Source organism: Plecotus auritus (genome assembly GCF_963455305.1).
Source record: "Plecotus auritus genome assembly, chromosome: 4".
NCBI lineage: Eukaryota > Metazoa > Chordata > Mammalia > Chiroptera > Vespertilionidae > Plecotus > Plecotus auritus.
The window spans coordinates 138970698-138996302 of NC_137775.1; the positions used below are offsets into that span (position 1 = coordinate 138970698).

General features: G+C 40.6%; 2 protein-coding genes across 2 annotated transcripts; both read left to right on the plus strand.

The window, feature by feature from the left end:
- Window positions 1-743: 743 nt before the first annotated feature.
- Window positions 744-1685, plus strand: LOC308247209 (olfactory receptor-like protein OLF3; the record flags this gene model as incomplete). The annotated part of the gene is made up of 1 exon (XM_080665987.1): window positions 744-1685. The coding sequence occupies one exon, from the start codon at window positions 744-746 to the stop codon at window positions 1683-1685; it is 942 nt and encodes a 313-aa protein (XP_080522113.1).
- Window positions 1686-17989: 16304 nt separating this feature from the next.
- On the plus strand, window positions 17990-18919 carry OR6B1 (olfactory receptor family 6 subfamily B member 1; the record flags this gene model as incomplete). The annotated part of the gene is made up of 1 exon (XM_080665991.1): window positions 17990-18919. The coding sequence occupies exon 1, from the start codon at window positions 17993-17995 to the stop codon at window positions 18917-18919; it is 927 nt and encodes a 308-aa protein (XP_080522117.1). The 5' UTR covers window positions 17990-17992.
- Window positions 18920-25605: the final 6686 nt, after the last annotated feature.

Genomic DNA, 25605 nt, shown 5'->3' on the forward strand with positions numbered 1-25605 from the left:
TGAGCATTGACCCATGAACCAAGAGGTCACCAGATCAATTTCCAGTCAGGGCATGTGCCCAGGTTGTGGCCTCAATCCCCATTAGGGGTTGTACAGGAGGCAGCCTATCAATGTTTCTCTCTCATTGATGTTTATATCTCTTCCTCCTCTCTCTCTAAAATCAATGAAAGTAAAAAGACAAGTTACAGAAGATAAATTCAAAATAATTTAGTAAAAAAAACCCTAGAAGAATATTTATATTTAAATCATTTAGGTTTTCATAGATACATTGCACTAAGGAGAGGTAAGTAGGGTTGTGTCCGAGATATTTAGAGTGGAAACCTAGTAAATAAAAAGCAGTTAAATGGTATTGGACATTATTCAGAAGTATACTTTCATGTGGACCAAGAACTTTCTCACCAGAAAGCCAGGAATTATATAACAACTATTAAATTGAGTAGGATTTTAAGTCCTACTTCATTCATTTCCTTCTCCCATTTAAGAACAGATGTTTGGGAGAAATTATGTTCTAATTAATTGAACTCCAAGAATGTAATTTCTTTTATCCTTGATTTCCAGCTGCACAGCTGGATCCCATTGTGTTCTTCATCTATGGATATGTTCAAGCAGAGTTTGGCTGAGATGTTCTAGGGAAACTTTAGGTTCAGATGGGTAGGCTCTCCAAATGGTCTAAAAGCCACCTTTCCAATCCGGAGTTTCCATGATTGTTATATCAACACCTTTAGTTTAATCCTCAGGAACTCATGGGCCAAGAAAATAAAACCCAGACATGGGTGAGTGAGTTCCTTCTGCTGGGGCTGACCAGTGACTGGGGAGCACAAGTCTCCCTCTTTGTCTTGTTCCTGATCATGTACTTGGTGACCATTGTGGGAAATCTCCTCATTTTTCTTCTGATCAGACTGGACAGCAGGCTTCATACCCCTATGTACTTCTTTCTTACTGTTTTATCCTTTGTGGACCTTTGTTATGCAAACAGTATTGCCCCACAAATGCTAGCCCACTTGCTCTCAGCCCAGAAGTCCATCCCATTCCACAACTGTGTGCTCCAGCTCTATGTGTCCCTGGCGTTGGGTGGGTCTGAGTTCTTCCTGCTGGGAGCCATGGCCTATGACCGATATGTGGCGGTGTGCCACCCGCTGCACTACACAGTCATCATGCATGGAGGGCTGTGCCTGGGGCTGGCTGCCGGCTGCTTGGTGGCTGGTTTCATGAATTCACTGATGGAAACAATCATCACCTTTCAGCTTCCCCTGTGTCACAACATTATTAACCATTTTGCCTGTGAGACCCTGGCTGTGCTGCGGCTAGCCTGCGTGGACATCTCCTTCAACATGGTCATGGTGGCCATCTCGGGATTTCTGGTGATCATGCTTCCCTGTTCCCTGGTGCTCTTCTCCTATGGTCATATAGTTGCTGCCATTCTGCGTATTCGCTCTGCTCAGGGACGTAGCAAAGCCTTTGGGACCTGTGCTTCCCACCTCACTGTGGTGTCCATGTGCTTTGGGGCTACCATCTTCACCTACCTGGGGCCACGGTCAGCGTCCTCAGTGGAAGAGGAGAAGATGGTTGCTCTATTCTATGCTGTGGTGGCACCTATGTTGAACCCCTTGATTTATAGCTTGAGAAATAAGGAAGTTATGGCTGCTGTCTGGAAAGTTTTAAAGAAATTTAGAGATAAAAGATAAAAACTGTAAGAAATTCTTATCAAAACACAAAGGAGATCACATTTACACTGAAGAAGATTATTATGGTCAGATCCTTGCATTTGAATGATTAATGAATTTTTTTACATAGGCCAATATCAGATAATTTATGCCAGTGATCCATGGGAGATCCTCGTCTTAGATCATCTTGTCTCACATATCCAGGAGTATTTAGACTTCACCTAACCATTTTTGGTTTTACTGCTGTATCAATGGCTAAAGGAATGATCCGTGGCTTCATCAGTGGCATTAATTGCATTAGAAAATGTTATGCAAACGTCACCATTCCAAAATTATTCATCACCATAGTCTTTTATTTAACTAATTTTCCAAAACTTGTTTCCTATAAACTGGTTACAAAGTCTTCACACCCATTGCACTCTTTTAAAAACTTAAATGTAGGTATGTATATTTACTCTACTAATAATTTTATTGATTTTCACATATCACACCAATATGCCAAGATTATTTTAAATTTTTATTCTCCAATTTATACCATTAGTTTACTTTCTATTTCTGTTCCATAGATAAAATAAGCAGAAAAGTTATGAAAAGAAATACAAAATAGTACATGTTCATTATATATCACTGTGAACCTACCTCCAGGTAGTAAAAATAGGACTAGATGTCATATAACTGAAATTACGTAGTATGCAGCCTTTTCAGATTGGCTTCTTTGCCTTAGTGATATACATTTAAGTTTCCTTTATGTCTTTTCATGGCTTCATAGTTCTTTCTTTTTGGAACTGAATAATATTCCATTATCTGTATGTAGCACAGTTTGTGCTACTGAAAGACACATGGTTTTCAAATTTTGGTAATTATGAATACAGCTGCTAGGTTTTGTGGGCATATTTTCAAACACTTTGGGTAAATACCAAGACACATAATTGCTGGATCACATGGTAAATATATGTTTTGTTTTGTAAAAAAAAAAAAAAAACCCCAAACTGTCTTCGAAAGTGGCTGTACCATTGTGCATTCCCAGCAGCATTGAATAAGAGTTTTTATTGCTCCATTTTTCACCAGCAATTGGTGTTGTCAATGATCTGGATTTTGGCCATTCTAACAGGTGTGTTGTTTTTTTAATTTGCATTTCATTGATGACAAAACACTGGAAACATCTTTTCATGTATTTACTTGCCATCTGTATATCTTCTTTGGTGAGGTGTTTAAGTCATTAGGCTAATTTTGAATCAGGTTATTTGTTTTCTTTTTGTCAAGTTTTAAGAGTTCGTTGTACATTTTAGATAATATTTATGTATCTGATATGTCTTTTGCAAAAACTTTATTCCAGTGTGTGGCTTGTCTTTTCATTCTCTTGACATCACTCACTTTCATATTGACAGAAATACATATCAACATATGCAAGAACTCAATAAAATTATTGTCCATTCATCCTTTAGAAGACTATAACAATTGTAACAAAAAATGTGAAAACAACTTTAGCCAACAAAAGAATGGCTTAAAGTAGAGGACTAGGGGCATGAAAATTAAGTTGTGCTAAGACAGGCAACAAGCTAAAACCTTCTAAATATAAAATTAACTTTTAAAAGCTAAACATTTTTATGGCGTTGAAAGTGAAGAAACCAAAGCCAGACTTATCAGCACAAAATAAAGCTGCCACCTCTACGGGATATGAGAACTTGGATAGAGACCACTAGAGAAAGAGGTTTTAATTAAATTTGATTAATCACACTCTCTTAAGAGATTATCCCAAGCAATATTGCCATGCTTGACAATCCTTCATCATCTGGACTTTTATCTCCATTTGTCCCACACATCTGACCCACATGCTAACCTCCTATGATACCACAATTCTTCTTTTAAAAACACACACAAAAACAACAACTCCTTATTGTTGAAAGTATTATATGTGTCTCCTTTTCCACCGTTGTTCTCTCCAGTCTGCCCCCACTCCCCAGCCCCGGCCTTCACCACCACCCCCATTGTTATGTGTATGCACATACAAGTTCTTTGGTTGATCTCTCCCCACCCACCCACCCTCCCCCTGCTTTCCCCCCCGAGGTTTGAGGGTCTGTTCAATGCTTCTATGTCTTTGGATCTATTTTTTTTTCCCCATCAGTTTATGTTGTTCATTATATTCCACAAATGAGTGAGATCATGTGATATTTATCCTTCTCTGACTGGCTTATTTCACTTAGCATAATGCTCTCCAGTTCCATCCATGCTGTTGCAAATGGTAAGAATTGTTTCTTTTTCACAGCAGCATAGTTTTCCATTGTGTAGATGTACCACCATTTTTTAATCCACTCGTCTGCTAAAGGGCACTTAGGCTTTTGTTTCCAAATCTTAGCTATTATAAATTGTGCTGCTATGAACATAGGGGTGCATATGTTCTTTCTGATTGGTGTTTCTGGTTTCTTGGGATATATTCCTATGAGTGGAATTACTGGGTCAAATGGGAATTTCATTTTTAATTTCTTGAGGAAACTCCTGTTTTCCACAGAGACTGTGCCAGTTTGCATCCCCACCAGCAGTGTACGAGGGTTTCCTTTTCTCCACATCCTGCTAATACTTGTCATTTGTTGATTTGTTAATATTTCACAGACCTATAACAAACTCTCCAAAAATTTATATGGAATAAAAAAAGACCCTGAATAATCACAGAAATCTTGAGAAAAAAGAAAAAAGTTGGAGGGATCACAATACCAGACATCAAATTATATTACAAAGCCACTGTTCTCAAAACAGCCTGGTACTGGTGCAAGAACATACAAATAGACCAATGGAACAGAACAGATAACCCAGAAATTGACCCAACCCATTATGCTCAATTAATATTTGACAAAGGAGGCAAGAGCATATAATGGAGTCAAGACAGTCTCTTCAATAAATAGTGGTGGAAAAATTGGACAGATACATGCAAAAAAAAAAAAGAAAGAAAGAAAGAAATTTGACCACCAACTTACACCATACACAAAAATAAACTCAAAATGGATAAAAGACTTAAACATAAGATGGGAAACCATAAAAATCTTAGAAGAATCCATAGGCAGCAAAATATCAGATATAGCTTGTAACAATATGTTTACCAACATATCTCCTAGGACAATGGAAACTAAGAAAAAAAATAAATAAATGGGACTACATCAAAATAAAAAGCTTCTGCAAAAGAAGCCATCAACAACAACAAAAAACAAGCCCACTGCATGGGAGAACATATTTGCCAATGTGACATCTGATAAGGGTTTAATCTCCAAAATTTATAGGGAACTCATATAACTTAATAAAAGGAAGATAAACAATCCAATCAAAAATTGGGTAAAGGACTTAGACACTTCTCAAAAGCAGACATACAGAAGGCCAAGAGGCATATGGAAAAATGCTCAACTTCCGGCAAACAAAAGCCCGGGACCAGACGGCTTCACAGGAGAGTTTTACCAAACATTCAAGGAAGAACTAAAACCTATCCTCCTCAGACTATTCAAAAAAATTCAAGAGGAAGGAACACTTCCAAGCTCCTTCTATGAAGCCAGCATCACCCTAATACCAAAACCAGATAAAGACAACACAATGAAAGAGAATTACAGGCCAATATCCCTCATGAATGTAGATGCCAAAATCCTCAACAAAATTCTAGCAAATCGGATCCAGCAGTACATCAGAAAGATCATACACCATGACCAAGTAGGGTTTATCCCAGGAATGCAAGGATGGTTCAATATCCGAAAATCAATAAATGTGATACATCACATAAACAAATTGAAAGATAAAAATCACATAGTCATATCAATTGATGCAGAAAAAGCATTTGACAAAATCCAACACCCTTTCTTGATAAAAACTCTCAACAAGGTGGGAATAGAAGGATCATACCTCAACATAATAAAAGCTATATATGATAAACCCACAGCTAACATCATACTCAATGGGCAAAAACTAAAACCATTTCCCCTAAGAACAGGAACAAGACAAGGATGCCCACTCTCACCACTCCTGTTTGACATAGTACTGGAAGTATTAGCCATTGCAATTAGACAAGAAGAAGAAATAAAAGGCATCCAAATTGTAAAAGAAGAAGTAAAGTTGTCCTTATTTGCAGATGACATGATATTGTACATAAAAAACCCGAAAGACTCTATCAAAAAACTAACAGACTTAATAAATGAATTCGGCAAGGTAGCAGGATACAAAATTAACGCCAAGAAATCTATGGCATTTCTATACACCAACAGTGAACTTACAGAAAGAGAGACTAAAAAAGCAATCCCATTTTCCATCGCACCAAAAAAAATTAAGATACTTAGGAATAAACCTAACCAAGGAGGTAAAAGACCTATATGCGGAAAACTACAGGACACTGAAAAAAGAGATAGAGGAAGATGTAAACAGATGGAAGAACATACCATGTTCATGGATTGGTAGAATCAACATCATCAAAATGTCCATACTACCCAAAGCAATCTATAGATTCAATGCACTCCCCATTAAAATACCAACAGCATATTTCACAGACCTAGAAAGAACTCTCCAAAAATTCATCTGGAATAAAAAAAGACCCTGAATAGCCACAGCAATCCTGAGAAAGAAGAATAAAGTAGGAGGGATCTCAATACCAGATTTCAAGCTGTATTACAAAGCCACTGTCCTCAAAACAGCCTGGTACTGGCACAAGAACAGAAATATAGATCAATGGAATAGAATAGAGAATCCAGATATCGACCCAAACCAATATGCGCAATTAATATTTGACAAAGGAGGCATGAGCATACAATGGAGTCAAGACAGTCTCTTCAATAAATGGTGTTGGGAAAATTGGACAGATACATGCAAAAAAATGAAACTAGATCACCAACTTACACCATACACAAAAATAAACTCAAAATGGATACAGGACTTAAATATAAGACGGGAAACCATAAAAATACTAGAGGAATCCACAGGCAGCAAAATCTCAGACATATGCCAAAAGAACTTTTTCAGTGATACTGCCCCTAGGGCAATGGAAGCCAAAGAGAAAATAAACAAATGGGACTACATCAAAATAAAAAGCTTTTGCAAAGCAAAAGAAACCATCAACAAAACAACAAGAAACCCCACTGTATGGGAGAACATATTTGCAAATGGTATCACTGATAAAGGTTTAATTTCCAACATCTACAGGCAGCTTATACAACTTAATAAAAGGAAGATAAATGATCCAATAAAAAAATGGGCAACGGACCTAAATAGAATCTTTTCGAAAGAAGACAGAAGGAAGGCCAAGAGACACATGAAAACATGCTCAAAGTCACTTATTATCCGAGAGATGCAAATCAAAACGACAATGCGGTACCATCTCACACCTGTCAGAATGGCTATCATCAACAAATCAACAAACGACAAGTGTTGGCGAGGATGCGGAGAAAAAGGAACCCTCGTGCACTGCTGGTGGGAATGCAGACTGGTGCAGCCACTGTGGAGAACAGTATGGAGTTTCCTCAAAAAACTGAAAATGGAACTCCCATTTGACCCAGTAATCCCACTCCTAGGAATATATCCTAAGAAACAAGAAACACCAATCAGAAAGGATATATGCACCCCTATGTTCATAGCAGCACAATTTACAATAGCTAAGATTTGGAAACAGCCTAGGTGCCCGTCAGCAGATGACTGGATCAGAAAACTATGGTACATCTACACAATGGAATACTATGCTGCCATAAAAAAGAAGGAATTACTACCATTTGTAGACACCTGGATGGAATTAGAGAACATTATGCTAAGTGAAATAAGCCAGTCAATGAAAGAAAAATACCACATGATCTCACTCATTTAGGGATAATGAAAAACATTATAAACTGATGAACCAAAAGATAGTTACAGAGGCAGTAAAGCATCAAACAGAGTGTCTAATTACAGCGGTAAGGTTAGGGAGAGGTGGGGGAAATAAGAGATCAACTGAAGGACTTGAATGCATGCATATAAGAGTAACCAACGGATGCAAAACATTGGGGGTCAGGGCAGGTATGGGAGTGGGGTGGGGGGGGGGGGCAATGGTAAGATATGTACACATATAATACCTTAATAAAAATTTGAAAAAAAAAAAAAAAAGAAAAATGCTCAAAATCTCTAATTTGGACCTCGCCCCAGGACACCTGAGTCTTTTTGTGGAAACAATTAGCCTGTCTGAACAGAACAGATGCAAGTCAAGTCATTATGCTGAACACCCTCTAAAGCTTTGGTATTCTGGTAAATTGAGTCGCAAGAAAAGAAGACTTAAAGAGAAACCAAGATGGCGGCATAGGTAAACACCTAAACTGCTGCCTCGCACAACAATTTCAAAACTACAATTAAAAGACAAAACGGACATCATCCAGAACCACAGGAAGGCTGGCTGAATGGAAATTCTACAACTAGAAGGAAAGAGAAAAGCACACTGAGACTCAAAGGAGCTGCAGGAGGCAGAGGTACTGAGATGCGTGCATGGAGAGGGCTGGCAACTGGGTGTATGGCTGGCTTTCTCAAGCAGGAGGGAGACAAAAGCTCCAGACTGCACTGAACTCCAGTTCCGGGTGAGACTCTGGGGACCCAGACTCATTCAGGGAGAAACTGGATTGTCTGGCAGCGGGCAGAACTCGAGGGCAGCTTTCTCCCAGAGGTGCTTGCAGCGATTACCATGAGACACTGAGACACAGGGACCTATTTGGGCTGGGCTGATGGGAAACCAATGCTGTCTGCTCCACCCTGAGACTCCACCCCACCCAAGCTGAGCACAGAGGCTTTTGCAGGTCTTGTCTCATAAGGGTGTCTCCAGCACAGAAGTTCTCCCAGCGTAGACACAGCTGATCCTCACAGCCAACTGGCCTGGAGGTCAATTCTTCCAAGTGATACCAACAACAATCAAGGCTTAACTACAACAAGACTGTGCACACAGCCCACAAAGGGGTGCACCAAGAGTGTCCACCTCAGGTAACTGGGGAGGCTGAGCCACTGGGCCATATAGGACACCTAGCACACAAAGCTACTCTACCAACTCAGGGAAGCAGCCAAATTGCGGATACAAAGAAACAGATCACAAATGAAAAAAATGGAGGAAAGCAAACGACTGGATATAGAGTTCTAAACCACGGTTATAAGGTTTTTCAAGAATTTCCTAGAAAAGGGCAATAAATTTAGCAAAACCCTCGAGGATATGAAAAAGGACCAACTAGAAATTAAGCATACACTGACTGAAATGAAAAATATTATACAGAGATCTGACAGCAGACTAGAGGATCGCAAGAATCAAGTCAAAGATTTGAAATACAAAAAAGCAAAAAACACTCAACCAGAAAAGCAAAAAGCAAAAAGAATCCAAAAATATGAAGATTGTGTAAGGAGCCTCTGGGACAACTTCAAGTGTACCAACATCAGAATTATGGGGGTGCCAGAAGAAGAGAGAGAGCAAGAGACTGAAAACCTATTTGAAGAAATAATGACCAAAAACTTCCCCCACCTGGTGAAAGAAATAGACTTACAAGTCCAGGAAGCGCACAGAACCCCAAACAAAAGGAATCCAAAGAGGACCACACCAAGACACATCATAATTAAAATGCCAAGAGCAAAAGACAAAGAGAATATTAAAAGCAGCAAGAGAAAAACAGTTAGTTACCTACAAGGGAGCACCCATACGGCTGTCACCTGATTTCTCAACAGAAACTATGCAGGCCAGAAGGGAGTGGCAAGAAATATTCAAAGTGATGAACAGCAAGAACCTACAACCAAGATTACTCTACCCAGCAAAGCTATCATTCAGAATTGAAGGTCAGATAAAGAGCTTCACAGATAAGAAAAAGCTAAAGGAGTTCATTACCACCAAACCAGTATTATATGAAATGCTGAAAGGTATCCTTTAAGAAGAGGAAGAAGAAGAAAAAGGTAAAGATAAAAATTATGAACAACAAATACATATCTACCAAAAAGTGAATCTAAAAATCAAGTGAATAAAAAAATCTGATGAACAGAATAAACTGGTGAATATAATAGAATCAGGGGCATAGAAAGGGAGTGGACTGACAATTCTTAGGGGGGAAGGGGTGTGGGTGGTGTGGGAAGAGACTGAACAAAAATCCTACACCTATGGATGAGGACAGTGAGGGGGGGGGGGCGGGTAAGGGCACAGGGTGGGGTGGAAACCCGGTGGAAGGGAGCTTTGGGGGGGAAAAGAGCAGCAATTGTAATAATCTGAACAATAAAGATTTATTAAATTTTGAAAAACAGTGAAGTACCACAATCATTGTTAATTGTCTTCTAAAACTTGTGCTCTGTGTTCAGGAAAATGCTTTATATTCTGACTCTCTTTCTTGAATGCATTCTTCTCTGTTTTGCTCTATTTGAACCTGACTGTTCACTGAGAACTCTGATTCTCCTCAGCTCTCTCAAATACAGACCCTTTGCCTCCGATATTTCCTCTAATAGTGGGTAGAGGTGAAGAAGGTATCTTTCTTGATACTCTACTCCTTCCAGACCATTGCTCTTTCCTTTTCCCTGAATAACTCCAGCTCCTTGGAAGCCTGTGTTCTTAAGCTACAGCACCATCATCCCCCCTGTCTTCATCATTTACCATCCATCCCCTCCATTTTACCCTGGTAAAACCAATTCTGTCATCAACGTGGAATGCCTACATCTTTGCATATCCATTTGGCATTCTGGCCTCTCAGTTAGTTTGGTTCTAACTCCTTTCAATGTTTTTGACCTCTAACCCACTCTAGGTCACCCATTTCTGTCATTATACCGTAGATAGACCTTTCTATTGCTAATAATTGTATTACCTCTGACATCTGCATGTCAAGTTCCCCACTCTGACCACTCGCTCTGATTCCTCTTTCTGGTTTACACCATATAGTATAACTCAAACAAATTTGATCCCACCGTGACCTCTATTACATTAAGCCTAGCACATTTTCCTCATCCATTATTCCTCCTGACCTCCTCCCCCGCCTCCCCCCCACACACACTTGTATGCAAACTTGTATGATCATTCCTTCCATGTACTCTGTGGTCATCTTGAGGACATTGCATTTGCAGTTAACTCTCCTACATCCAGAAGTAGATTTACCATCAAGCTAATAAAATAAAGCTTCAAGGCCTCTTGCTTGTCCAAATGGTGACTAGATAACAAATCATGGTAACATCCTACTCAGGAATGAAAACATAAACTTCCCCTTATGGTTGAAAAACCTGGACATAACACAACAACAGACAGAAGACTGAGAAAGAGCCGGCGACAACCAAGAGTCCCCATGATGAGGAACAACATGACAGTGAGTTCCCAGGGTTTCCTGACTTTCTCCCATATATCCTGGACAGGGGTCTGAAAAATTCTCCAACCTAGAACTGCCAACAGATGGAGACAAAAACAGCTCCAAGAAAAGCCTATATAGTTGAATTCTAGGATAGGCTGTGTCAATATGTCATGGACTAGAGCCGGTTTGTATCATCTCTAACCTATTTGGGATTATTTGCATGAAATTTGGACCCCCAAGCATCTTGTATGAAGGATCACAGTCACAGCAATTCACAGAAGCTCCTCACAACAGATGGGCATTTCTTATCTTTAGAGAAGTGTGCTCCCCTTTCCAGTCTCCCTCCCCCACTGTCAGCACAGCAGGCAACCAGACCTGGTTAGCACAGCTGTCATTTAGTGGACACACTCATTTCCATTTCTATCAGTGACCACCACATGAGAGTATATTTTAAATCCTTGTTGGAAAATTGTGAATAATATCCAATTATACACTGTAGAGGCTGTCATAGTTTTTCCCAGGTTTTGAGATAAATTGAGGCCAGAGATCTGAAAGAATTGCCTTATTTTTATTTGCTACAATTTGGTTTTCATACTTCAGTCCTATAAGAGAACTATATTGAAGGTTGCTTAATTGCCATAAGCAAGTGTGGCAGATTGAGTTGTTTATAACCGTTAATATCTCCATTTACCATTTCAGGAAAGGATAGTGAATCTGACAGCTTTTCTTTCTGTGGGGGTTTGTTTCAGAGGTCAGCAGATGATAGAGAAGTGATGTTTGGTAAACTGGAGTTTTGTCCCAAAACATAAAATATTGGTCAAGTGGCTCCCAAAGGCAGTTGACAAAGTAATGATGGCCCCATCACAGGATAAATTTATTTAGCACATGTTATGACACAAACATTTGTAGCAAAAACTTTAATTAAAAATGTACTGAAGTGTAGCAATATAAGTCTACTTTGGGTATTAATGTCTCCCTTGGAGTACTGATATGATCTTCCTGTTTCAAGTAAGCTGAAGATTGAATAATAGTCAACAATCTGCAAATATATTTAAAAGTAGTAATTTTTTCTCTTTATGTTTCAACAAAGAATAAATTCAAACGTGGTTCTTTTCAAAGCATGTGGCCATAAGTAGCTCCCTCATCCATGGAACTAATATTATATAAAACAAATTGGCTGTCACAACAGGCAAACAGAAATTTTTCATGGCTCCCACAAGAGACCTGAACTGACATCATCATGGTGCTTTCCTCTTGGGTCTTTGCAGAGATGGAGGGAAAGTCCTGATCCCATTTAAAGCCCTCAGAATCCAGAGATCTTCACTGCTTGAAGCGCCCGAGACTGCAGCTTCCCCAGGACAATGATGGGTGCACTGGCCCCAGGGTGCTCAGAGAGCCCACCTGGTGCTGCATCAGGCACACATGTGGCTCCGGGCCCCCGGGCTCACCTCTCCTCCAGTCCTGGATGTCAGTATGGAAGCAGTTGGGTAACCTGTGCCCGTTCAGTCCTTCCACCTTTATAGACTGGGTTCCTCACATCTGCTCAGTACCTGAACCTTTCTTTTCTGCTTCTCCCTGCTTTAGAATCAGTGAAGAATTACTTGTCACGTCCTATTCCAGCAGAGGCTGCTGAGCCGTGGTAAGTGTCCCCTCCCAGAGTCTCACTGTCTGACTACACAGGCAGCTCTGTGGCACAGCAGTGCTTCAGTGCTAAATAGTTAATTCCATTGCCAAGTCTTCCTACTACCCACCCTTGGTTCCCAGCAATCTATTGATAATCTCATCTTCTGAACGTCTAGTGCAGCCAGGTATGTATTGAGCTGAGGGAACACATTCCCCCTACCATGCTGGAGGGAATCTCTTGGTGTTGAATCAGAAATAAGTGCTGCAGATTCTGATCCCAATCGGCAGATTCTCCCACACCTCTGACTTTCTGTACTGCAGGCTGCAGGGTCTTCCTGGTGAATCATTTGTGACTGTGGTTACAAAAACTGCTGTTGTCTCGGCAGGGACGAAGGTTATGTTTCCTCAAACTTAAATTACTCAAAACCTACTTATGTAGAATGTGGACAAGATTAAGGGAAGGTGCATACACAGCAGGAATAAGAATGGAGGGAAGCTAAGATATTTGATTCTAGATCAATGGTAAAAATCTGCTGTGGGGGAAATAAGTTTGAGTACACTGTAATGGAATAGAAATTATTATCAGTGGAAAGGCCCACAAATTTTACAGTAAAATCATACACTGACAATTAATATGGTCAATTCTTCTTTTTAGTATGCAGTAATTAATGCCTATGTACTCTTCATTTAGCTAATAAAGACTAGGGAAATTTTATTTTACTAAGCTTTCTTTAGGAGTGCAAAATTACTTGTGTGATTTGTGAGCAGGTACTAATATATCTAAATGTGTTTCTTTAGCAAACATTGTAACTGGTGATTTTCCTCTTTGTGTGTGTCTTTAAGTGTCTGCTATGGGGGTGTCTTCCAACTTCGTCTCTCAGTCTCTGGTTTGGTAATTGTGACCCATGCTAATCCATCTCCAACATCAAAAGCCAGGGTAAAATATGAGGATATTACAGTAAAATCTGCTGAAAAAAATTCAGTGGTTACTTACTGTATGCACTATAGGATAATTCTTAAATGCCTTAATATTTCATACAAAAGTCTCCATGATGTAGCCCTTGACACTATGTATTCTCTCTCTCCCTCTCTCTCTCTCTCTCTCTCTCTCTCTCTCTCTCTCTCTCTCTCTCTCTCTCTCTCTCTCTCTCTCTCTCTCTCCCCCTTTTCACTGTTTCATTCATTCATATTTTTCCCACTCACACAGCCATTAGGCCATAATGAGATGCTTCCTGACAATGCCAGGCTGTTTCATACCTCTATGCCTTTGTTCTCTCATTCATGTGCCTTCAATGCCTTGCCTACTCACTTATTTATATTTCAAGACTCAGTCAATGATTATCTCTTCTCTGATACAGTTACAAAGCATTTCTATATGTTCATTTCTGTTTTGTTTGTCTGATTGAATATGTACCTATGTCATATATGTGTATATTAAAGTTGGGCTTATCTATAATAGCGTGTGCCTATAGTGAAATTTCAGTAGGTTTACAAAATATTTCCTAAAATAGCCAAAAGTTTTAAATGTATAAAAGAGGTGGTGAATCCCAAATCTGGTATTTCTCATCTCTATACGGCAGCCTAGTAATTAAGAGAATGCTATACAGTGTGTGTGTGTGTGTGTGTGTGTGTGTGTGTGTGTGTGTGTGTGTATACATACATATATATACATATATGTGTGTATGTGTGTGTGTGTGTGTATACACACTTCCACAGCCAGACAGATCTCGGCTTTGCTGTGATTCTGACTCATCACACTCTCACTTAGAAATGTTCATCTAAATCACAGTGTCTTCTGTGAAATTAGAATAACAGCACCTCATTAGTAGTGTTTTGTGGATTTAATGGGATATTGTGTGAAAAGTACTTAGCAAACTTACTGGCGCCTAGTATCAGTATATTATTGTAGAGAATTTTCTGCACTGATTACTTAGTCTTCATGTTAAAACTAATCAAACCATAACCCTACCAACTTCTTGCCCTTTGCCATGGCCTTACCTATGAGGAACAGGCCTATAAGCATTCAAAGTTTTGCCCATCATAGTAAATGGTAACCCATCCATGTCATAAGCACAGATATGAGATTCCTCCTTGATTTCTCTTTTTCCTTTAACCCCATATTCAATCCATCAATTACTGTTAAAGACTCTTCTGAAACATATCTTAATTCCACCCACTTCTCTAAAACTGCCCCGGTAGTCAAGGTTACTGTCACCTCTGATAGCTTCCAACCAGTCTCAGACTCCCACTCCTGCTGCCATGAAGTCTGCTGTGACCATAGGGCGATCTTTCCAGAGCATGAATCATCTGTGCCCCTATCCAGCATCAATCCTCCACTTCCTTCTCATTGTATTAAAACACTGTTCAGATCCCTTACTACGACCCTATGGTGCACATCCTGGCCCTGCCCACCTTCCCACTGTTCCTCTGTGCCCTCTGCAGCACAGCAGGGGTAGCCTGTCTCCCAGCCCAGCTCTTCCAAGGGCCACGAACCGGCCTTAATGTCACCTCCTCATTGGTCAGAGGGACCTTTCCTAATCACACTAGTAACATTGTCTGTTATTCAACCCTGAAAATGTCTCAAATTTTATTATGTATTTCTATCTTTGTTTGCTTATTTAAAAAAAAATCTCTACCCAGGGACTTTCACCCCTACCCAAGGACTGAAAGCTTCCTAAGAGGAAGTTCATATTTCTTGTGCTCACTGCTCTACTTGGCTCATAACATTTACTCTCTTCCCTCTTATTTTAAACCTACCTCTTTAATGACCTATGGAGAGGTAAGAGTCCCTTTCACACTTATCATTACTTATAGTTCATATAAGATTTCATTTAGGTTTTGATCCATAATATCATGAGCTGGATGAATATTAATATTTCCACTTACAGAAGAGGAAATTGGGTTTGAGAGAGGATCATATTTCAAGGTCACACAGAGTAGAGCAAAAGTAGGTTTACAGTTGTGAGTACATGAAACACATAGTTTATTCTTGTATTATTATTTATTAACTAGAGGCCTGGTGTATGAAATTCATGCACGGGGCGGGGGTGTCCCTCAGCCCAGCCTGCACCCTCTCCAATCTGGGACCCCTCGAGGGATGTCCGACTGCCTGTTTAGGTCTGATCCCAGTAGGATTGGGCCTAAACGGGCAGTCGGACATCCCTTCACAATCCAGGACTGCTGGCTCCCAACTGCTCACCTGCCTGCCTTCCTGATTGCCCCTACTCACTTCTGCCTGCCAGCCTGATCACCCCTAACCACTCCCCTGCCAGCCTGATTGATGCCTAACTGCTCCCCTGCCAGCCTGATTGCCCCTAACTGCCTTCCCCTGCAGGCCTGGGTCCCCCCCAACTGCCCTCCCCTGCAAGCCTGGTCCTCCCCAACTGCTCTCCCCTGCAGGCTTGGGTCCCTCCCAACTGCCTTTCCCTCCAGGCCTGGTCGCCCCCAACTTCCCTCCTCTGCTGGCTTGGTCACCCCTAACTGCCCTCCCCTGCAGGATTGATCGCCCCCAACTGCCCTCTCTTGCAGGCCTGGTCCCTCCCAACTGCCCTCCCTTGCTGGCCATCTTGTGGTGGCCACCTTGTGTCCACATGGGGGCAGGATCTTTGACCACATGGGGGCAGCCATCTTGTGTGTTGGAGTGATGGTCAATCTGCATATTACTCTTTTATTAGATAAGATAGAGGCCTGGTGCATGGGTGGGGTCCAGCTGGTTTGCCCTAAAGGGTGTCCCGGATCAGGGTGGGGGTTCCCTTGGGGTGTGGGGCGGCCTGGGTGAGGGGCCTGTGGTGGTTTGCAGGCTGGCCACGCCCCCCAGCGACCCAAGCAGAGGCCCTGGGATCTGGGATTTATTTATCTTCTACAATTGAAACTTTGTAGCCTTGAGCGGAGCCAAGCCTCCTGCTTGCTCCGTGGCTGCAGCCATTTTTGTTGGGATTTATTTATCTTCTATAATTGAAACTTTGTAGCCTTGAGTGGAGGCCTAGGCCGGCCAGGGCTGCGGAAACTTGGCTTCCTCCATCACCAGGGGCAACTCAAGCCTCCAGCTCTCTTCAGCTCCATGGCTGCTGCCATTTTTGTTGGGATTTATTTATCTTCTATAATTGAAACTTTGTAGCATTGAGTGGAGGCCTGGGCCTGCCAGGGTGTGTGGAAAGCTTGGCTTCCTCCATTTCCGGGGAAACCCAAACCTCCTGCTCACTTCGTGGCTGCAGCCATCTTGGTTGGGTTAATTTGCATACTCACTCCTGATTGGCTGGTGGGCGTGGCTTGTGGGTATAGTGGAGGTACAGTCAATTTGCATATTACTTTTTTATTAGATAGGATCATTGTATTATTTTCCATATGAAAAATTTAAACCTACTTTGTCCCACCCTGTATAGCAAATCAAGAGCAGACATGGTCCAGATCTTTAACACTGAAAAGCATGACTCATTTTTTTAAAAAACTATTTTTTATTGATTTCAGAGAAGGGAGAAGGAAAGAGAGAAAGAAACATCAATGTTGAAAGCGAATCATTGATCAGCTGCCTCCTGCATGCCCCCTACTATTGATTGAGCCTACAACCTGGGTATGTGCCCTGACCAGGAATCGAACTGTGACCTCCTGGTTTATAGGTCGATGCTCAATCACTGAGTCACACTGGCTGGGCTGAAAAGGATGGCTATTATCTCCCCTTCTCAGGTACCTCACAGAGATACAGTCCATTTCAATGGATGTAGAGCAAACGAAAGTGATAGTAAGTGAAGGATAAATGAGTTGTAAGGAGGAACTTCCAGAGCTCTCGGTGGATGATGGGCAAGGAAAGCCAGGTGTATTCTCTGGAATTGGCAATGGGAACATGGGGGTTTGAAACTGTTTAATTTGGGGGTGATTGTGAAGGACAACATAGGATAGTAGACTGAACATGGCCTGTCAGCTTAGACTTGAATGTGATTCCTACCCTGCTACCAGTGGGAAGTTGGTAAGTTATTTAATAACTACTTTTCCAAGACTCATATCTTCATCACTAAAATGGGTATATATATATATGCCAAGCGACCAGACCGACAGAACGACCAATCACTATGATGCGCACTGAGGTGGACAACTGGCCTGATTGGGGCCCCAATTGGCCCCTCCAACATCCTGCATCCCCTCCCTGCTGCCGGCCAGGCCCAATCAGCCCCCATCAGGGCAGGCCAGCTGGACCCCACCCATACACGAATTTGTGCACCAGGCTTCTAGTAATAACATAAAGAAGCTATATGAGAATTAAATTACATTATGTACATAATATACCCAGTATATGGTCTAGCTTATAATATATTTTTACTAAATGATATCTATTATGGTTATTGCTAGCAGAGAAGGCAAAGAATGGAAGGTTCTAACTGGACCATGGTGTCTGACCAAGTGATTTTTCTCCTCAGGAGAACTAATCCCTGTGTCTCCAATATGGAAGTGGAGAACCAGACATGGGTCACCAAGTTCATTCTGGTGGGGTTCCCCGGGAACCGGGGCATGCGTGCAGCAGTGTTCCTGATGTTCCTTGTGGCCTACATTTTGACAGTGGCTGAAAACATGATCATCATCCTGTTGGTGAAGCAGAACCGGCCACTGCACAAGCCTATGTACTTCTTTCTGGTCAACCTGTCCTTCTTGGAGACCTGGTACATCTCTGTGACTGTACCCAAGTTGCTGTTTGGTTTTTGGTCTGTGAGCAACAGCATCTCATTCACTCACTGTATGATACAACTTTACTTTTTCATCGCACTCATGTGCACAGAATGTGTGCTTCTGGCAGCCATGGCCTATGACCGGTATGTGGCCATCTGCCGCCCACTGCACTACCCCACCATCATGAGCCACAGGCTCTGCTTACACTTGGCTCTTGCTTCCTGGGCCATTGGCTTTGGCATCTCCTTGGCTAAGATCTACTTCATCTCTCACCTCAGCTTCTGTGGCCCCAATGTCATCAATCACTTCTTCTGTGACATCTCCCCAGTACTTAACCTGTCCTGTGCAGACATGTCCATAGCTGAGTTGGTGGACTTTGTCCTGGCACTGGTCATCTTCCTCTTCCCCCTCTCTATTACTGTCCTGTCATATGGATATATTCTTGCCACTGTTCTACACATGCCCACAGGAAAGCAGAAAGCCTTCTCTACTTGTGCCTCTCACCTCGTGGTGGTAACCATCTTCTACTCAGCCACTATTTTCATGTATGCCCGGCCTCGAGTCATCCATGCCTTCAACTTGAACAAAGTTATTTCTATCTTCTATGCCATTGTCACCCCTGCTCTCAACCCTTTCATTTATTGCCTAAGGAACCAAGAAGTCAAGGAGGCTCTGAAGAAACTGATCTATTGCCAGGCCATCTGATCCGACTATACTATTAAAGTGATTAGAAAGACATGATTTGATTTGCTGCCTGCCCTTCCATCCTCTGTCCTTTCTCCTTTAATGCCTTAGCTGGGTGGGACTCATGTTAATAGGCCATGCCCACATCCACATCAACCATAGGCTATGTCCTGAGTCTGTATCTGTGCATGTGGTTTGTGCTCTATGGGAATAGTCCACATATAGAGAATTCTCTAGCTGGAACCCAAAATGAGGTGTCTCAACTGAGTTAGGTGGGGAGAGAGATGGCAGTGTATGAGTTAGCTGTTCAGGTATCTAGCATACATTAAGGGCTTTGAGACCAATAGACTGAGGATAGCTTCCTCATAGAGGAATGGAACTGTGACTTCCAGGTTCATAGGTCGATGCTTCCCCAACAATGACATTCTGGATGTTGAGTTGGGAATCAGTCTTGGTGGCAGAGTGTAGACTGCTCTTCTAGGCCTTCTACCACCTTTTGTTAGCACTTGGTTCCCTGTATTAAATATCTTCCTGCTTCCAATAGTGATAGCACTTTCTGTTATCTGATGTGAAGTTAACCTTTTATAATTATATGCTATCTTCTGACATAACTTACAGAGTTGCTTTATATTGCCTTTCTCATGTTCCTTCTAGATGTCACAATATGTTTGTTTGTATCCTCTAGTGGATGAGCACTATATAGATGATAAATAAAATAATCAAATATATTATTTGCTGCATAAAACTTGCCCTCATCAGTTGTCTCTTCTTCTGAACTCAATGTTCTCATTCCTCTTCATTTTTCTTTTAGTTCCTCCTGACAGTCACTCTCTCACCACACATGTCATAGACAAGCAATGAGGTAATTTTAGGATTTGACAGATTTTCATTCTATGCTACAGTGACTCCCAATTCTTCTACTTGTTTATCTGACACCCTACCTATGTACACTAGTCCTTTCTGATCAAACGTGCCTACACATCCACAGAAGGGTACACGGATATGCCCACTCTCTCTTGGTTCACAGTTTTGTCAATGACCAAGGGAGCTATACTTTAAGCTATATTCCATATAACATGCCCATGTCAGTGGGAATTTAAATCTTTCATTAGAAGAATTTAAAATATGATGGCTTTTGGCATTTGCAATATTTTTCAGCTAAGAATAAACACCACTTTCAAGAACATTTTCTCATCCTTTTGAAGTAAGATTACTCTACCCAGCAAAGCTATCATTTAGAATTGAAGGTCAGATAAAGAGCATTACAGACAAGAAAAAGCTAAAGGGGTTCATCACCACCAAACCAGTATTATATGAAATGCTGAAAGGTATTCTTTAAGAAGAGGAAGAAGAAAAAGGTAAAGATAAAAAATTATGAACAACAAAGTGACAAGAAATATGTATTTGTTGTAAATCTAAAAATCAAATGAATAAAAAAGTGAATCAAGTGAATCTAAAAATCAAATGAATAAAAAAATCTGATGAACAAAACAAACTGGTAAATGTCATTAGAATCAGGGGCATGGAAAGGGAGCAGACTGACAATTCTCGGGGGGAAGAGGGTACGGGGGGTTAGGGAAGAGATTGGACAAAGAGCTTACACCTATGGACGAGGACAGAGTGTGTGTTGGGGGGGACGAGGGCCTGGGTGGGGTGGGAACTGCGTGGAGGGAAGCTGAGGGGAAAAAAGAGGAACATCTGTAATAATCTGAACAATAAAGATTAATTTTTAAAAAAAGTTCACCAGAATGCAATTATCTTATTTGGATATTCCTTTCCTGACTGACTATATAAATTTCTGTTCCTGAATGCTGTTGGAACAATCTTTTTGGTTTTCCTGCTGTTTCTCTTACTAGCAGGTTAAATAAATATTGGCACATGTTCATTATTTATTTGTCAGAGACTATATGTGTGGCAGTGGAACAGGGCAGGGTAAGTATTGAGTAAGCAGCATGGTGATGGCCTGTGACTGGGCAGTGCTTACAAACAGCATCTGAGGGCCTAGGACCATGCAGCACTTCACACAGAGCCTGGATAGTGTCAGGGAGCCCATCAGGACACTCATAGTGTAGTAACTGAAAAGCACAGGCTCTGGGGATGTGTACATTTGGGCAACTTTAACCTTCTGTGTCTCAGTTTCCTCAGATGTAAAATGAGGCTAGTAAGTGTATTTATCTCTCTGCATTGTTTTGAAGAGTAAATTAGTAAATACAGGTGAACTACTTGGATTACTGCTTGGAATAGAGTAAGTATTCGATAAAGTATATTTTATTTTTATTGGGGGCAAAATTTTTATAGGCAAAACAGATACGGAGCTTTGAAGCTTATGGTGAGAACTAGGGTAGCAAGTCCATGAAGCAGGCTAATGATAAAAGGAGCACAGTAAAACTTGCAATGTAATAAATCCAATTTAGACACTTGTACTAAAAGAATGTGTACATGTGGAATGGGATGCTCATTGCAATGTTGTTTACAACATAATAATTGAAAAATTAAAACTGCAGCATGTTAAACAAAATAGAGTTGGGTGGATTAACATATGATATGACCCTATGAAATAAAACGTAGTCTGAAAAAAAGACATGGAAAGTGGCTCATAAGATATTATAGAGGTGAAAAGTGGTTCACTAAGTAATTCAAAAAATGATGTGCCATGTGATACCATAAAGATACATGCATGTATAGCATATGTGTACTTCCGTGAAAAGAGAAGCATTGATAAGTTTAGAGATGCAGAGGAGAGAGTAGGTGGGTCAAATATTAGTCAAATGAAGGATTCATAGTCCAACAAAGATTGAGAGAACTGAGGTGGCTACCTCCTGAACTTGCTTGCTCTCACATTTTACTACGGATCTCACAGGCAGAATAACAATGAGTGGTTAAGTATATACTAGTACAGAATTATTTTCCTTTTGTCATTATCAGATTCTTCTGAGGTTCAGGAGCATCTATGGATTGGCCCTGTTATGACTCCACACGTATATGCAGAGGGGAAACAGGTTCTACTGAAATATGAAATTTAGGTAGTTTCAGATTCCTGGTGTACAACAGATTGTGCCCAAAGCCTGGCTGTGGTTTTTTGATACGAAAATCAGAGCAAATTCATCAACCTTGCCTTGTGCTGCTCAGGTTGTCATAGTAACAGCAAGGCTTCAGAATCCAGAGTTGGCCAAAGCAGCAGTTATAAGTTTGCATAAAACATATTTCACATTTACAGCGTTTTGCTTATGTCGGAATATTTCAGTGTCTATTTCAGGGTGTGCTGAGATCATGTGTCAATCATAAATAAGGAAAACATAGGCAGGCATAGATACAGTAAGGTGGAGAGATCAACCAAAAGACTTGTATGCCTGCATATAAACAACCAACGGACAGAGACAACAGGGTGGTGAGGGCATGTATGGGAGTAGGGTGGGGGAGCAATGTGGGGATATGGACACATATGTAATACCTTAATAAAAAATTTTAAAAAGGTAAAAAAAAAAAAAGAAGTGTTTGTCTCGGAGTGGATGGATGGCATGTTTTCTGCATCTCTGCCTTCTCCCCCTGGTCCTCCTCCTCCTTTTTCACTTACCTCTTATTTTCTTTTTAGTAAGTGCTCTATTGCTGTTTCTAAGGTAAAATAATTCCGCCCTAAATTAAAATGCTAATGAGCTCCAGTCTACTCCTCTTTAAGACATGTCAGTGTTTCTCTCCACTAGCTGCAAAGAAGGGTTGGGTTCCTCCACTTGGTCCTGGGTGCTCTGCGCTGTGTTCCGCTGCTGCTTCCATCTCAGCACATGCCGCCCCCTCCCCCCCCCCCCCCCCCCCCGCAAGGGCAGTGCCTGATCCTGCCGCCAGCGCCTTAGTTCTCAATCTTCTTGTCGTTTCTAAAATACGACATGGTCTCCCCGTCTTGTGTACATTTCTTGTGCTTAAAACATTCCTCCATCTTCATTTATGTGGGTAAGCATTATTTTATTTTATTTTTCTAGTTCAATTTAGACATCACTTTCCTCCAGGAACCTTACTCACTGTGGCCTCCCGTTCCTGCAGAGGCACAGTCTGTGTCCTGCATTCTCTTCTCTGAGCTCAAAGGAGCAGTCATCTTGTCTAACATCTTTGTGCCCCTAGAGTCTGTCACAGCTCCTGGTGTGTGGTTAGTGCTTGATTAACATCGTGAATCTAAGTGGAACTGAATAAAGGGAGAGTTTCTGCTTTTGAGAAAAAGGAAAGGGACAGAAGGACAAAGAAGTTTACTGGGGCCACGCGGGGCATTTCTCCAATACTACTCTAAATGTCTCAAAAAGGTTCCTTAGGAGAAGAATCCAAAAGACCTACACAATTCTGTAGCTGTTGCTGACAGACTCAACAGAGACCCAGCTCTGCTTTAGGTGGTGCTGCAGGTACAACACTTACCAAACAGATATAGTTGCTTTCCAAATCATGAGCACACATGCAGCATGCCAAAACAAACGAACAACAAATAAAAACAGGAATCAGGACTGCTGCTGTTATGGAGCGGAAACCCCCAAATAGATGTATTGAGAGAAGTTGTAGTGTCAGTTACTAAAACTCAAGATGTTCAAAATTAATGATCTTTCATTCCCTCATAATACACAAAACTAAAACCGACTGCAGTTTTCTCCAGTTGTTATCCAGTTATTATTTTTGTTTTCATTTCCTAGCCCTCCACTTCAATCCATTCTTCCTCGTGTCCTTGATGCCATAAATCCATCGCCTACCATCATTCATCTTCAAGCCATTATAACCTTCATGTGAATGTACTGTCATATCTTCCTTCCTTTCATTCTCATCAAATAGCCACACAACCAACAGTACCTTTTTAAAAGCAAACACCAAAAGACATTGTACTGAAGTACAATTGACATGTAAAGTGCTGACATGTTTAATATATATAACTCAATGAGTATATATCCATGAAACCATTACCACCACAAAGGTCATAGGCATATCCATCACCCCAAAAGTTTCTTCAGCTCCCTTTTTATTATTATTAATCATTATTGTTATTTTTGTAATAAGAGCACTTGACATATGGTCTATCATCTTAGAAAATTTCAAGTATACAATGCGGTATTGTTAGCTATAGGCACTATGCTGTGTGGTAGACCTCCTGAGCTTTTTAAAATTTTTATTAGAGATTTTGTACCCTTTGATCATCAACTCCCCATTTCTCCCTTCCTCCACCCCCTGTCAGTCACCACCCTACTCTGTGCTCACATTCATATGACTGTTTTAGGTTCCATTTATAACTGAGCTCATACAATCTTTCTGTGAGCAGACACACTTTTACAAACACAGTTCTGATTATGAAACTCTGTGTGGAAACTCTTCGATTTTGCCCCATTATCTACTGAATAAAGTCCAAAGACCTCAATTTGAAACTCAGTATCCTCCACTGTCTATCTGCTTCAACCTGCTTTCCTTTTTTAATGACACAACAAATTGAATCCATAATTCAAAATTCATCTAAAATATCAAATTCCCATGAAGACCAATGCTGATTTCTGCAGCTGAGGTAATACCTGTGCCTTCTGAATGTTCCCATTTTTTCACTTCTATTATGGTTTTAAAAATGCAGGTCTCATTTTCCTTATAAGTGCAACTATGTATGACTTGTCTTTGTGTAGCCTCAAACTATCATATTTTTGTACAGGGTAGGCACCCAGTAAATACTTTTTAAATAAGGTATTTTGAACTGATTTTATAACCATTACTCAAAGTAATGTTTTTTGGGGAATACTCATAAAATTATTTATTACCAAACATCTCTCCAGTTAAAAACTAAAAAATCTATCATTCTGTATATTTTATTCCATAAATTATAACTGTTGCACACAACAGGCTACCTTTTCTGATTATTCATTTTTACAACTCAAAAAACTAGTTCATTTTCTCAAGTAGTGTTTATTTGGTGTTGGTACCATCTAGTGGGAAGTATGAGAAATGCTTCAACAATTGGCATTGGAGAGTCTGAGTCCTTAAAGATATTTGGGTCTAAACTCTTTTTTTTTTTTTTTTTTTTTTTTTTAAATATATTTTATTGATATTTTACAGAGAGGAAGGGAGAGGGATAGAGAGCTAGAAACATCGATGAGAGAGAAACATCGATCAGCTGCCTCCTGCACACCCCCCACTGGGGATGTGCCCGCAACCAAGGTACATGCCCTTGACCGGAATCGAACCTGGGACCCTTCAGTCCGCAGGCCGACGCTCTATCCACTGAGCCAAACCGGTTTCGGCGGGTCTAAACTCTTAATTACACAAGTTGATAAACTGGGATTTGATAATTTAAGGTGTTTCTTAATGACTGCATGAGGCAGAGCTCCTGTTATATGAAATAAACTTTTAGATGAGATACTAAGAATTATAAAGCATTGTTCATACACTCACATAACTTACTACTGACGTGGGGACATAAGACATTGATATGTAAAAGGTGACGATAAAATATTTGAATTATTTAATATGAGTAATACTTTCCTGATAAAATATACAGACAAAAACTTTTGTAAATTCATAAGGTTAAAAAATTTGCTAAGATTTCAGTGAATAAAAAAATGAAGTTTTTTAGAGGAGGTGAAAGTTGTGTTAAATCCTAAAAGCTGTGTGGGATTTTGGCAGCTAGAGAAGCAAGGAGCATTTAATGCAATGGAAAAGACAGAACGAGACATATTTAGGGGACAATGGCCATAGGAATAAGA